Source organism: Trachypithecus francoisi, unplaced genomic scaffold, assembly GCF_009764315.1.
Source record: "Trachypithecus francoisi isolate TF-2019V2 unplaced genomic scaffold, Tfra_2.0 Lachesis_group1, whole genome shotgun sequence".
Classification (NCBI taxonomy): Eukaryota; Metazoa; Chordata; class Mammalia; order Primates; family Cercopithecidae; genus Trachypithecus; species Trachypithecus francoisi.
Window position 1 is genome coordinate 147,114,972 of NW_022681454.1, and position 15,715 is coordinate 147,130,686.

The 15,715-nt window shown below is 35.5% G+C and overlaps 1 protein-coding gene across 5 annotated transcripts in view; it reads right to left on the reverse strand.

Annotated features, from left to right (window-relative positions):
* The window catches only part of LRBA (LPS responsive beige-like anchor protein), a 787,299-nt gene that overhangs the window by 77,294 nt on the left and 694,290 nt on the right, over window positions 1-15,715 (reverse strand). For all 5 annotated transcript variants that reach the window (XM_033215458.1, XM_033215456.1, XM_033215457.1 and 2 more), the window contains one exon: window positions 9,092-9,259. In XM_033215458.1, coding sequence (XP_033071349.1) covers window positions 9,092-9,259 — 168 coding nt within the window. The remainder of the gene's footprint in view (window positions 1-9,091; window positions 9,260-15,715) is intronic.

Below are 15,715 nucleotides of genomic sequence, written 5' to 3' on the forward strand. Positions count from 1 at the left end.
TGCTCTTTTGAGACAGAGTCTTGCTCTGTCACCCAGGCTGGAGTACAGTGGGGTGATCTTGACTCACTGCAACCTCTGCCTCCTCAATTCAAGCAATTCTCATGCCTCAGCCTCCCAAGAAGCTGGAACTATGGGCACATACCACCACGCCTGGCTAATTATTTTTATTTTTATTTTTTTAGGGACAGGGTCTCACCGTGTTGCCCAGGCTAGTCTCAAACTCCTGCCCTCAAGCAGTCCTCCTGCCTCAGCCTCCCAAAGTGCTGAGATTACAGGTGTTAGCCACCTTGCCCGGCCTATCACCAACTTCTTGTGCTTTCCCTACCTACCACATGATTTTTTTCTAGTCACAGAGCCATACTGTGCTCCTTCCCACATGCCATACTCTCTGCTTTGAATGTCCCTTCCATTTCTTTTGCTTCACTGACTTAACTCAAATTTCTTAAGGATTATGTTCAGACAGTTGATACTTTCTTAATCTGGGTTGGAAATGCCTCCTTTGTGCTCCTGTATCAGTGAACATAACATTGCCATATATATAATATATATTTATTTACATATATACACAGACATATGCATATATGCATTTTTAAAAATACATGTATTTCTTACCTACTGAACTTCATCAATGAACTCTTTTTTTTTTTTTTTTTTTTTTTTTTGAGACGGAGTCTTGCTCTGTTGCCCAGGCTGGAGTGCAATGGCCGGATCTCAGCTCACTGCAAGCTCCGCCTCCTGGGTTCCCACCATTCTCCTGTCTCAGCCTCCCGAGTAGCTGGGACCACAGGCGCCCGCCACCTTGCCCGGCTAGTTTTTTGTATTTTTTATTAGAGACGGGGTTTCACCGTGTTAGCCAGGATGGTCTCGATCTCCTGACCTCGTGATCCGCCCGTCTCGGCCTCCCAAAGTGCTGGGATTACAGGCTTGAGCCACCGCGCCCGGCCTCAATGAACTATTTCACACTAAGATACTAATGTCTAGATACTGAGCTCTCAACCTTTGTATATTGCAGACAGCATTTATATGAAAATTAATGGGTGAATTCTGGATAAGGATACAGAATTGTTCTAGAAACCATGCCTATAAATAAATTATACTTTAAATATATTAATTTAAGGAAAATACTTATGTTAAATCTTTTAGAAGAGGGAAAATTATTTTATAAAATATTCATCATGTATTTAATTTGTGGATTTGGATTTTAAGAGAATATTTTTTCTTAGTAAAAATAGTTATTCTTACTCATATCTGACCCTGAGTTCAAATATTCTAATTTTTATCTTTTTTGAAAATTTCTTCTTTCCTTGGGTTTTACTTTTTTCAAAAATGGGGTTAGAAAGGCTTAATAAGATTATGTTTGAAAGAAAAGAAGTGAATGAGACAAATCAAAATCAGCAGAATAATCAGAAAAAGACCAACTTTTATTATTTGTCCCTTATCTATAAAAGAATATATGTAATATTGAGGAACTAGAATAGTTTAAAAAAATGTTAAAGGCAGGGAAAAAAGAATAGTGTCAAAATACAGAGAAATAAAGAAGAGTAAACAGATAAGAATATATTCTTAAGTTGGGGTCACAAGATATTTTTTGAAAGATTAGCATATTTCTCTGAAAAAGAATTCTTTCTGGTGAGTGATATATGTAAATGCAGGCATAGTTGTATATTGATAACCCAGCTGTTTTCTAAAAATTAAAAACAACATAAACGTTTAATGTGCTGCAGGCTGTTTCTCTGATTACTCTTCCTCCTCTTATGGTTATTATTTCTATCGTTTAGTGCTCTTTTTATAGAGAGATTATTTTTATGATCACTTACTATGCCATATGTATTAACCATTCCTTCTACAATAGAAACTTTCTCAAGAAGAATGGCGCTTTCCCAATACAGTAGGTGATTACATGACTTGTATGTAGACAACTTGCCTCTGTATGACTGTGAACATATTTCTAGACGGAATTAAGTGTATAGAAGTGAACAGAAATAAGTAAAGTATAGCTACCGAACAGAAATTAGTCTAATTTGCTTTTGATAGTGGAAAAGTACAAGTCTATCCTTGTACCATGATTGTGGTTTTGCAGAAATAACGCTTTAATATAAACCAAGCAGATATACAAATGCGCTAATATTAATGATATTAAAGCACCTTAAAGAAACAAGATTCTGAAGAAAAGAGAGGCGTGACCTGGAGGTGGGGGTGGGGAGTAAATGAGTAGAAGGCAATAATGAAAGTTTCACAGCTGGCATGAAGCCTGTGACAAGACTTGACTTGGTGGCTGTCCCAGGCTGGGCGTTGCAGGCACATGCTTGGCCGTGGGGAGAGCAGTAGGAGCTAACTCCCCGTTGCCCTTGTTTACCTGTACTCCAATCCTAAAGTTTTAAAGGAAACACTGTTTATGAAGACAGAGAGGCAGTCACTAACCATGCCCTTTAACAGTTCTCCACACTCGTGGCACTTTGCATCACCTTATCCACTTCTATTTTCTTTATAGCACTTGATGTAATTGAAATTACAGTCTTTAAATTTTATTTTCTTTGTGCCCCATTAGATGTGAGCTCCAGGAGGGAACAGACTTTGCCTGTCTTGCTCATCTCCACATTTTTAGCATCCTGAACAAAATGAATATTTGTTGAATAAATGAATTAGTAATGAATGAGAGGATAAACTTTTCCAGTTTATCAGTCCCTTCCTTCCTTTCTTATCTACTCAGTCCAGCCTAGGTTCACGTTTCATCTTTTCTACAACATCCCTTTAACAGTTTCATCAGCCACCCTTGCACCTTGAATCCTTTTTCATACATTTCACCATACTTCCATGGCAAACCCCACCTGTGTCTATCTTTGTGTCTCTCTCTCTCTCCAGAAACACACAAGCATATGCACACACACATCCCTCTCTGTTCACCTTTTTTCTACACCTATTCTCCTGATGTTGAAAACACAGAAAAACAATATTGAAAGGAAATTATAATTATTGAGCAGCACCCATTAAGCATAAATATAATCTCATCCTTGGCACAAACCCTCATAAAGAGAATCTTGTTGCCTTTCCACCTCATTCATACACATTTATTTACACAAGTCCCCATGCGACCTGTCTACTCTCTAATCCAAGATGAGGCCCTATTGTTCCCTCCTGTTCAGTGCTTATCTCTATCTATGCTCTGGGTTTTGTTCTTCCCCACTTTCACACAGAGCTTGATAGTGTATTACACACTTTCAGTCCTGCATGTCTGACATGCTTCCCTCCTTTTGGATCTTTCCCATTAACACAGAAACATAGTCCAATATTTACTCATTTAAAAAATTATCCTTTAGAGTAACTGCTGATACATATAAAGATTTCTTTTTGTGGTGACGAAAATGCTCTTAAATTGTGGTGATGCTTGTACAACTCTGTGAATATACTAAAAACTATCATACACTTTAAATGTGTGAATTGTAACATATGTGAACTATATCTCAATAAAGCTTAAGTTATTTTCTTTATTTACTGTGTTTACTTCAACATCTCCCATTCATAACACAATCCTCTACCTTCTAAGCTACTTCTCTAAGATCACCAATGACCTCTTAGAAAAATCCAGTCAGTACTTTTTAATTCTTATCTGTCAATCTTCTTTCAGATTCTAAACACACATATTAGTGACATGGAGTCATGTCACCAGCCTTCAGTGGTTCCCTACTGCCTTATGACGCAGTTAAAAGTATTATTTTTTAAAGACACGGTCTTACTCTGATGCCCAGGCTGGAGTGCAATGGCAGGATCATAGCTCAATGCAGCCTCCAACTCCTGGGCTTAAGCAATCCTCTCATCTCAGCTAGGACTATATGTATGTGCCACCATGCCCAGATAAGTTTTTCGTCTTTTCGTAGAGATGAAGTCTTGCTATGTTGCCCAGGCTGGTCTTGAACTCCCAGCCTGAAGCCATGCTCTTGCCTTGGCCTCCCAAAGTGCTGGAATTGTAGGTGTGAGCCACCATATGCCCTGCTGAAAATTATTTTTTATAGTATTGAAGACTGGCTCCTGTGTCTCTCTCTCTCATCTGCTCACCTTCAGTTCATTCCACATACACCATATTCTCTAGCCATCTCTTTTATCCATGTGCAGGAAGGGTATGCAGTTGCCTCCGTGTAGGTAACTTTTGCTCATGACTCTACCCAATGATCTTATTCATCCTTCAATATGCAGCTCCAGTCTCTCATTCTCTGGAAAACATGCCTGGATTCTGTCCGTTGGGCTTAGTACCTATCCTATGCTTGTGCATACATACATACATATATTTATCTCTATGCTGAATTTATCAGATCATACTATAATTGTTTACTTATACTTATTTTCCCATTAGATAATGAACTCTAGCTGAGGGAGGGCAGGGACTTGCCTTTCAACCCTTTAACCTTATTACATGATTTGAGTTTAGTAAAAGGTTGTTGAAAAAATGAATAAATTAATGACCTAATCATGTTTTCTGCTTTCTTGCCTCACTTAACAGTGAACTCAGCATGTGTCCACTAGGAAATGGTCTCTAATAACTTCTCTAGTGTTAACATTTTATGATTCTTTCTATGATCTAATCACATTCCTTTTATAGTTGTGTTTTTTAACCCAGGGATTTAACTGTGAGCAACATAAGGGAAAGAACTAACACTTGCTGGGTACTTATGAGGGGATAGGCACCATGCCAGGTGGTTTACATGCATTATATGTCATCTCATCCTCTGTAGAGTAGGCATTATTGCATCACTTCTATATACAGGAAACAGAGACTGAGGAACACAACTAGTAGGCATCAGGGCCATGACTCAAATTCGTATTTATTTATTTGTTTGTTTCTTTGTTTATTCTATTATATCACACTGCATTGTACTACAGGATTTAGCACTGGTAAATGGTATGAAAAGGCTATAATAAAAGACTATTCCCCCCAACCTTTTTTTTTTTTTTGAGACAGGTTCTCACTCTGTTGCTCAGGCTGGAGTGCCATGGTACAATCATGGCTCACTGCAGCCTTGACCTCCTGGGCTCAAGCAATCCTCCCACCTCATACCGCACCCAATAGCTGGAATTATAGGTGTATACCACCACACCCAGATAATTTTCAAATTTTTTGTGGAGATGGGGCCTCACTTTGTTGCTCAGACTGCTTTTGAACCCCTGGACTCATATGATCCTCCTGCCGTGGCCTTCCAAAATGCTGGGATTACATGTGTGAGCCACTGCGCCTGGCCCCATTTATTTTAATGACACTCAGAAAGCTCTGTAAATTAAATGTGTATATTTATTTTAATAGTGCTAAGTAACAAAGCACTATATCCTCACTTCAAGAATATCAAATACCTACCAGACTTAGAACATCACAGGCCATGTTTAATAAATGCCAAATCTAATATAGAATATATTATATAGACATATATGTCTATATAATGTATAATATAAAAATAAATCAGGGTGTGATGAGTGGAAGACTATCAGTTAAGGCTTATTTTTCTCATAATTAACTACTTAGGGTTGTGGTGAAGAATAGGAAGTTAAAGCAAAAGTTTTAATAGTCTTTAGCAAAAGTTGATCATAAAAAATAAATATTAAAAACTTATTTGTTGCCAGGTGCAGTGGCTCATGCCTGTAATCCCAGCACTTTAGGGGGCCGAGGTGGGCAGATCATGAGGTCAGGAATTCGAGACCAGTCTGGCTAATATGGTAAAACCCCGTCTCTACTAAAAATACAAAATTAGCCGGGTGTGGTGGTGCATGCCTGTAATCCCAGCTACTCAGGAGGCTGAGGCAGGAAAATCACTTGAACCCAGGAGGCGAAGGTTGCAGTGAGCTGAGATTGCACCATTGCACTCCAGCCTGGCAACAGAGTGAGACTCCGTCTCAAAAAAAAAAAAAAAAAAAGATTATCACATAATCCAGAAATTCCATTTCGGGGTATATATCCAAAAGAATTGAAAGCAGGGATTTGAACAGATGGTGTACACCCATGCTCTTGGCCACACTGTTCATAATAACCAAAAGATGGAGCAACCCAAAATGCCCACTGATACATAAATGGATAAACAAAATGGGGTATATATATACAATGGAATATTACTCAGCCTAAAGAGAAAGGAAATTGTGATACATTCTACAGCATGGACAAATATTGAAGATATTATGCTAAGTAAAATAAGTTAGACATAAAAAGACAAATGTTGCATGATTCCACTTCTAGGAGGTATTCAGGGTAGTCAAATATAGAGCTAACAAGTAGCACTGTAATTGTACAGGGACTGGGGGAGGAAGGAATGAGGAGTTATTGTTTAATGCATACAGAGTTTCAGTTTGGGAAGATGAAACATTTCTAGAGATGGATGGTGGTGATGACTGTACAAGAATGTGAATGTTCTTGATGCCACTGGACTGTAAACTCAAAAATGGTAAAAATGGCCAGGGCTGTGGCTCATGCCTATAATCCCAGCACTTTGGGAGGCCGAGGGAGGCAGATAACTTGAGTTCAGGAGTTCGAGACAAGCCTGGGCAACATGCTGAGACTCCCTCTCTACTAAAAATACAAAAATTAGCCAGGCATGGTGGCAGGCACCTGTAATTGCAGCTACTCAGGAGGCTGAGGCAGGAGAATCACTTGAATCCAGGAGGCAGAGGTTGCAATGAGCTGAGCTCGCGCAACTGCACTCCAGCCTGGGTGACAGAGCGAGACTCTGTCTCAAAAAAAAAAAAAGTAAAAATGTTCAATTTTATGTTATATATATTTATCACAATAAAGAATTTTATTTGAAATTATAATGTGTTTAGGTGAAAGAAAAAATATAATTGAGCTTACACCTATATTCAAATATCTATCTAATGTCTAAATGGAGTATTGCCACTTTGAAATATCCTACCAAGTCAATTTAAAATTTATTTTCCCATTGTTACATGCACTGAACTCAGAGCAAGAAAAGATGGTCAAAGACAAACATAAGTCTTCTAGATCTCTACTGTACAATGCTGTAGCCTCTAGTCATCTGTGCCTATTTAAATGTATATTAATTAAAATTAAACATTTAGTTCCTTAATCACACTAGCCACATTTCAATGTACAATAACTACATATGCTTCATGGTTTATTAGACAGTGCAGACACAGAACACACTACAGCACTATAGAAAATTCTAGACAGTGTTCTTCTAGATTAATTCACAGTAAACTTCCTTAAACAATCATTGGTGTGTATGTGGGGACGGTGGTCAATCCAGAATAAAAATAAAAAGCCAAGCACATAGAGTGACTCATAGAGGAAACAACTAGCTGATTGAATGTTTTACTTTGTAACTAGCCATGACAGACAGATATAGGCCAAGTGACATTTTTATCATGAAAACACTGCATAACCTTTAATGCACTTGATCTTAGCCAAAAGGCCGAGAAGCGATGCATAACCTTTAATGAAAAGTAGAGCTACTTATGTCATCTTGGACATACCAAGAGACAAGTATTTTAAGTAATACGATCTTGCATTGAGAGAAACAGTGTTAAGCATATTTTCACAGCAACTCTACGGAACATTACAGAATTTCAAAATTAGAAATACAGAGATTGCATATAGTGACACAAAAAATACAAACTGACATAGTAAGTACAACCAATTCATGCTGGTACAAAAACAATATGCTGGTATATTCAGTACAACCAATCTCTTTTTAAGAGATTATAAAATCAATTCTACAGTACGAATTCAGTTATATATCAGCTATGCAGAGATATGGATAATTACTACAGGATTAACAGGAGAAAACAAAAATAGCTGGTATATTTGTTGAAGAATTATGGGCATTTAACAGAATAAAGTAATACTGTTCAAATATAGCCAAAATGAACAACAACAACAAAAAAAAGTAAATAGGCCTATGCTATTTTATCCCAACAATAAAATTATGCACTGTTTTGTAACACTACCTGTATGTTGTTCTCACCTCAATATCTTTAGGGAATCCTATGTATATTCTGTGTCATACACTCAATTGATGTTCTGATAAAATTAAAAAAACCCTGAAGGAGTATTTTCAAAAAACTGAACAACTGGAAGAGTCTTTAAGAGTTTATGTCACCCAATTCTCTGCCACCACAGTTTTAAAAACTGAAACGTAGCAATTTAAAACTTGGGCAGTTTAACGCAAGTGTACATTTAGTACACAGTGCTTTTGTGTGCATATTAACTTATCTAGCACATAAGCCAGGTGATAATACGGCAATTTATTTAAATATGTACTTATATATCTTCTGCATGATCAGGTCTTAGTAGAAGTATAAAAGAACGAATCAAGTGCTAGGGAAAAATGACAAATCTCACACATTACAAATAATGTTTCCTTTAAAATGATATCTAACTTTCCCCAGGAATCAAAACTCCTGATTTCCTAAATGCAGTTGTGTTCTAAAATTGTACAGATTAAGGTTGCATCATTCAATTCTATAATTTTTCATATGAAGTATACTGGAATTAGAAGGATGCATAATTAGATTTGAAATACTAAAAAAAGTAAGGTCTTCTACAGACTTTTTGGTGAGTGCTGCATTTGCCAAAACCATGTTTAAGTGTTTTACTTGAGAAAATAAATGACAAGAATAAAACAAGTTCAATAACATCTAACAACAATTTGATGACATAGGAAAGATTTGGACTTCAACCCCCACCATTAACTTCTATGTGGTTATATATGTTCTTAGGTATTATACATAAATATGTTTTATCACATTTCAATAAATTTATGCTCATAATCATATCTCTTTAATGAATTATTACTATTTTCCTACAAAAATCATGTGAGTAACCCGCAAAGTTATATAAAATTATAAATAAGATTATCGATACCTTAACAGGTTCAAATAGAAAAAGCTGTCATCTTATATTGGGTCAAACATTTTGTTGGAAGGAATCTCTGGGTTCAAGTTCTTGCTAGGTCACTGAGAGACTATTCTGCTTAAGGCACTTTACATCTAGTTTCAGTTTCTTCATCAGTAAAATCAAAGGATGGAGGAGGTGTTCTCTAGCTCCTTCTAGTTTAAATATACCTGACTATAAGTTGCTTTCTCAATTCAGATAACTTACCTCTCTCAACACAGGATCAGTTATTGAATTCAGATTGACAGCTCCTTCATAGGTCAAGTAATAGAACACATTAAGGGCTCGGACAGCCTCTGGTCCTTGCTGTTTATAGCCAAAAATGAGATCAATCCATTGGTGAAGCTGGCAGGAAACAAACTCACTCTCCAGAGCCTGAAAAAAAGATACAGATTGTATTACTATGTTGAATTCCTTTTTAAAAATGTAGAGAGACATTTAGAGCAAGCAGTAAAGTTTAACACTAACTTTACTGCGAACAAAGATTTTTAAAAAACAAAACTTGTGGCTGCGGTGGCTCACGCCTGTAATCCCAGCACTCTGGGAGGCCAAGGTGGGCAGATCATGAGGTCAGGAGTTTGAGACCAGCTTGGCCAACATGGCGAAACCCAGTCTCTACTAAAAATACAAAAATTAGCTGGGTGTGGTGGCCCGCGCCTGTAATCCCAACTACTCAGGAGGCTGAGGCAGGAGAATCGCTTGAACCTGGAAGGCGGAAGTTGCAGTGAGCCAAGATCACGCCATTGCACTCCAGCCTGGACGACAAGAGCGAAACTCCATCTCAAAACAACAACAACAACAACAACAAAAACTTATCTGGCAGCCTAGTTTCTATCAGAATCTGTCCTCCTTTGTTTACAATTAGTGGTTTTCTGGCACTTGGCATAATTAATTATACTAAATGTGTAAGTTTCAGTATTCTACTGTACTGACAGCACTGAGGACCAGGACTGGGCCTATCTTGGTCACATTTGTAACTCAGAGCCTGACAGGTACTCGATTTATGCTTCAAAGAAAGGAGGCCGTACAAGACAAAGACTATTTTGGGAAACCAAATGTGAAAATGTTAAAATTTACTATCCACTTGAAATACTTATTATTTTTCTAGAATTAAAATATTCTGTAGTCTATTTCAACATTTGCAACCAAATTATTTACTTATGTTGATTGAGTTCTTATGCTAACAAATTAGATCTTGTGGGGGATACTTATAATTACTGAAATTTATTCTAGGTATTAATATCAAACCTGACCAAATATTTGATGCTATTAACATAATAGTGCCTGATAAATAATGAATGAACACAATCAAGTATTTGGTTGAGATCCTAGGCACAAGATCCATTTCCTATCCATCATTATATTCCCAGTTACAAGTGCTGTGCCTAAAACATAATAGATGCCAATAAATGTTTGGTGAATTTAATAACATGATAAATACTAAAGAGTTCTAAAAACTAAAGAGATTTTTTAGGAAAGTATTCATCTTTATATTATTTAGTATTGTTCAAAATCATTCCAACATAAAAGTTTAGCATTATGGATTAGTTTAACAATAAATAATTATATTAAAATCAAAGAGTTTTCAAACATAAACTCCGAAGCTTAATTAAAAGTATACAGAAGGCTGGGTGCGGTGACTCATGCCTGTAATCCCACCACTTTGGGAGGCTGAGGCAGGCAGATCACGAGGTCAGGAGATAGAGATCATCCTGGATAACACAGTGAAACCCTGTCTCTGCTAAAAATACAAAAAATTAGCTGGGCGTGGTGGCGGGCGCCTATAGTCCCAGCTACTCGGGAGGCTGAGGCAGGAGAATGGCATGAATCCAGAAGGTGGAGCTTGCAGTGAGCCGAGATTACGCCACTGCACTCCAGCCTGGGTGACAGAGCAAGACTTTGTCTCGAAGAAAATAAAAATAAAAAAGTATACAGTAATCCCCCCTCATCCACAGGGGTTATGTTCCAAGATCCCCAGTAGATGCCTGAATCTGTGAATAGTACCCAACCCTATACCTATATGTACTATGTTTTTTCCTATACATAAATACCTATGATAAAGTTTAATTTATAAATTAGGCATGGTAAGAGATAAACAACAATAACAACAAACTTGAACAATAATGATATACTGTAAAAATGTATATACCATAATAAACGTTATGTAAATGTGGTCTCTGTCTCTACCTCAAAGTATCTGATTGTACTGTACTCACACATTTTCAGATCTTGGTTAAATACAGGTAACTGGAATTCTGGAAAGCAAAACTGTGGATAAGGAGGAGACTGCTATACCAACTTATATCTGGTAATGTATCTCATTGAAATTGATTCTTATATTTAGAGAAGTCTATGATTGTGATGTATTTTCAGTATGGCTTGCTGCTATGTTATAAGAGATCTGCTGGTTTTAAAACAAAACTGACCAACTTATATAGCAAGTAACCAATGTGATATAAACCATCTTGTGACAAAAGACGTTCCTATTCCTTTACATGTGGACACTTGTGTAAAGATATGCATTATTAAAATAAGTACCTATGAAAAAGAAATGTTTATAAATACAAAAAATATATTTCCTTTAATATTTAACACAGCTTCACAATATATCACAAATATAAAATTGAAAACATAATTTTGTAAACAAAACTCTAGGCAGCCTATTCTCACATTCCAAAGTATACCTTAAATGATATATGCCTTACAAATATTTAGCTAGTTTCAATTGAGAAAGTTAGTTTTAGACATCTCTTTTAAAATGCTTTACATTTACAAATTTATTAAACAGATATGACAGCACAAAACTGCTTCACTTGTTACTTGAAATAAGAAGAGAGAAGCTTGTGATAACTTTAAGTAAATGCCTATTTTAAGTACATAAATTTGAAAAAAATCTAGGAACTACTAATGCAAGTTACACACAGAAATGATACGTTGGTTTCATTAACTGAGACCTTGGGTAGGGATGGGGGTAGGGGGTAGGCACATTTACAATGACACATAAAAACAGCAATTGTCTTAATTTGTGTGCAGTGCACTCCACACAAAAGCCCTAAATATGTTCAAATTAGAGCAAGCTGCTTGATTGTCACTGCAGTCTCATGTCACATTAATGCATGACAAACATTAAACCATACACTTAAATGGCAATTTATATCATTTAAATGTTTACTGCCAGACTAGCTCATCACTCATTTAAATGTGACTTTCTGACAGCTAATTTCAGTTAATTTTCTCCAATTCACTTAATTAGAACTTTCAATCAGGGAAGGACCTACACATATCTTCGCGCTTACATCCTTTTTGGTGGCTGTTCGAAATCTGAGTTCATAAACTGCCGAAAAGCTCTACTATAACAGATTAGCATATAATATCTCTGAGTTTGCAAAAAATATGACTCTGTGAAGCAAACTTACAGTATATACTCTTAGAAAGAACCTATACTTATTTACGTAAATAGTACTCTCGCCAGTAGTTTAAAATAAAAACCATGTAGTTCATATACACACACTAGTGAAACAATAAAAAAAAAATCTGCATCCAAGCTAATTAAAAATTAATGATTTCAAAATTGTTTAATAAGATAAAACAGTCAGGAGTCTCTTGAGTGTCCATGGTGTTGTGATTTGAGACCATAAAATTCTAGAAGGCTCAGCAAATGACAAAGTACAAATGAATTTCCTCAATATTAAAGCTCTAAAAACTAGGGCAATTTTATTTTATGTGTCACCAGACAAAGAACTGTTGAGTTTAACCTTACAGTTGACTACTTATTTATGCACTCTCAAAATGGTAAAGTTGGTTAGATTTCAATGCTTAAAGCTTTGCATCTTGATACTGCATCAGAATTTTAAGCAAAAATGCTGAAAGGAAAGCTACTGTGTGTGCTCATATCAAGCTGCAAACACACATGCAGAGATCGCCACAATGCCATGGTTCAGACCTCACCTTACATTGTCATAGGTCAGTCCTTAAGGAACTGACCAGTAATTCGCGGAACTATTGGCAAAATCACTTCCAGAAGTTGATAAACACGTTACCTTCATGAATAAACTTTAAATAATTTCTCAAACACTCAACTAAAAATCCCATTGGTTAGCTTCAAGCATGTCTTGCAATACACCAAAGCTATAAAAAGGGAACTAAAAGAACAATGTGGTAAGTATAAGAGAATTCCAAGAAGTTCAAAGTCATGTCAGTACAAAGTCAGTTCAGAACTTTAATATCCTTTTGCTATCAGTGAATGACAACTACCTAACCAAAAATAGGTAATGTACTTAAGACTTGAGGGAAGAGAGGACAGGCAGGAAGAAATTAAGGGAAAAAATACAAACAATATAATTCAAAATGGAATACCCTGAGGTTTCCTTTTATAACTCCCATTTTTAAGATTTAAAAACATAAATCATGAAACCTATATTAAAATACCTTTTTTATATATTGATTTTTTAAAAAAATTCTTCATAGACAGAAAATTCTCATTTAGATCTACATTTTTAGTTACAAAAAAATGAAAAATGCCAGTGGAATGCTGAGCATTTGAGATTTTTCAAAGCCTTCCAAACCGACAGTCCTCATTAAGCCTGGAGTTAAATACGGTTTGCAGCTAGGGGATAGTAACATTCTTCCCATGCTGCTCTCAAACCTAACCAATCAATTGTTAGTACTCCCCTAGCAGGCTGCATACATCATTTACATCCAATGTGTGCTCTGAGTAAAATTTGTAAAAAAGAAAATCCACTAAAATGTCCAACACAATACAATAATATTCAACCTCATCTGTGTTATTATAAAATAAATCAGTAACTAATGTCCAATTGTTAAGGATCAGATAAGACTATGAAAAGACTATCATATGAAACCTCACATGAATTGTCAATCCAATCCAGGGGGACTCATATTAGTGCTGACAAACTGTCTTGGGGCTGATATCTGTTTTTTTTAATGAGATCTATTAGGCAGAGTAAAAGACCTCAGATATGCTAAAAACTACAGTATACAGATGTCAAATACACTTATTACTAACTTTCATTTGTTTGTTCTGCATACAGAATATCAACAAATTAAAGCTTTAAGATTATGAAGATAATAGTAAATTATTCATAAATAGGAGGTTTTTATAACCCTGTGTCAGAAATAATTACAATGTGTGTGTGTGTATATATATGTGTGTCTGTGTGCATGTTTAGCAAATCTCACTGAAAGAACACAATCTGTGCTTTCCTGAAACTAACCCACTTAAGAAGTAGATTATTTCTTTATAAAAAGTGTTATATAAAATTATTCTTGTTTTCTATAGTGGAGTCAAAAAACATGATAACATATAGAAACAGCTTTTTCTGAGAAACTCTAGGCTATTTAAGAATAAAAATTCTAAACTGAAAGGCATTAACCATGTATTTAATCTACACATGCATTAGTGATACACTAGCAATTTCCTTTTGCTTTCAAAAAACCAAATTTTTGCCAATGTGAAAATTATGTAAAAGTCAAGAAAACCAATTTCAATCAACAAAGGAAATTATTCGATAACTGTTTACCTCAAGAGCAAGAAACCTTACTTGTTTATTATTTATGTTTCTCATACTTGTCATTCCCAGCTTAATGCTAATATTTACTTATTCTTTGGCTAAACATTCTCATACCACTCCATTAAGAAAAGAAACTAAATAAAAACTAGTGATATCTATGAGATAAATGATTTTTATAAAAACTTAAATAAAAAGATCAAATATTCTTTATACACTTTTTATGACCAGAGAGAATAGGCCTAGGCAGCCCAGATAAACATTTCTGCACACCTGTACTACTACTTCCACTCCCAGGCTTCTTGAAGGCCCAAGGTACAAAGGTTCTGAGATATAAAATGCCATAGCTGTAAGTTTCAAATGAGAAAATGAAAATCACTGATTAACCCTCCTGACTTTGATACACATTTACTTATAAGATGTATTTAATCATATTTATAATGAATGAAACATCCATTTTGTAAAATTTTAATTGTACTTATAATTAAGAGTCTTAATTCATTTGAACATAGATAATATGTTTTAAAGGAACTGACATTTAGATTGGCAAGGCGGTAATATACAAAGTTATAAACTTGGAATTTTAAGTATTTTTCATTTTAAATCCATGTAATACGGCCTTCTTCCTATACAAACACATACACAGAGATTTAAAATGAACTGGTCTGTTATGTTTGCATGTGCTGGATTTCAAACACTAGTGGTAATGTTTCCTTAACATTGATATATGACCTTTGTAATTTACATTGAAGAAAGCTGTTTTTTTCAGCCTAATTAGAACTGTTTCAAATTTTCCTGCTAAATATATGATATAAAGTCCTTTCAACTTTTTTATTCTAGAGTTTCTTTCCATGTCAACTTTGTTCCAATCAAAATATGCTTTGAATTAAATGATTTTGATTGAATATGTGGATCACATTTCACTTCTAAGATGTAAAGTCCAAAAAGGAAAAGTTTAGCCTGTTCAAACAAAGCAAGAGCAGCCACTTTGCGGAAAGCTATTCACATTTAAGAAGACTGACAAATTGTTTGTGTGCACCATTAGGTCTAGTTTCTGCAATAGTTGCCAGATTTCCTGTCCCCCTAATAAGACGCATTAACTCCTTAAATGCTGGCTCTGAATTTGCAGTGAAACTGAGTGACTTTAGCAAATTTCAATTTTATCTATAGGTAAGTTTCCTTATTTGAAATGAATCTAAAGAAAACAAAAGAAAATTTGCGTTAATTATGTTGTATCAAAACTTTCTAACGAAGGTCACAGAATATTAACATTTTTTCATATTGGATGGATATAAATTCAGAA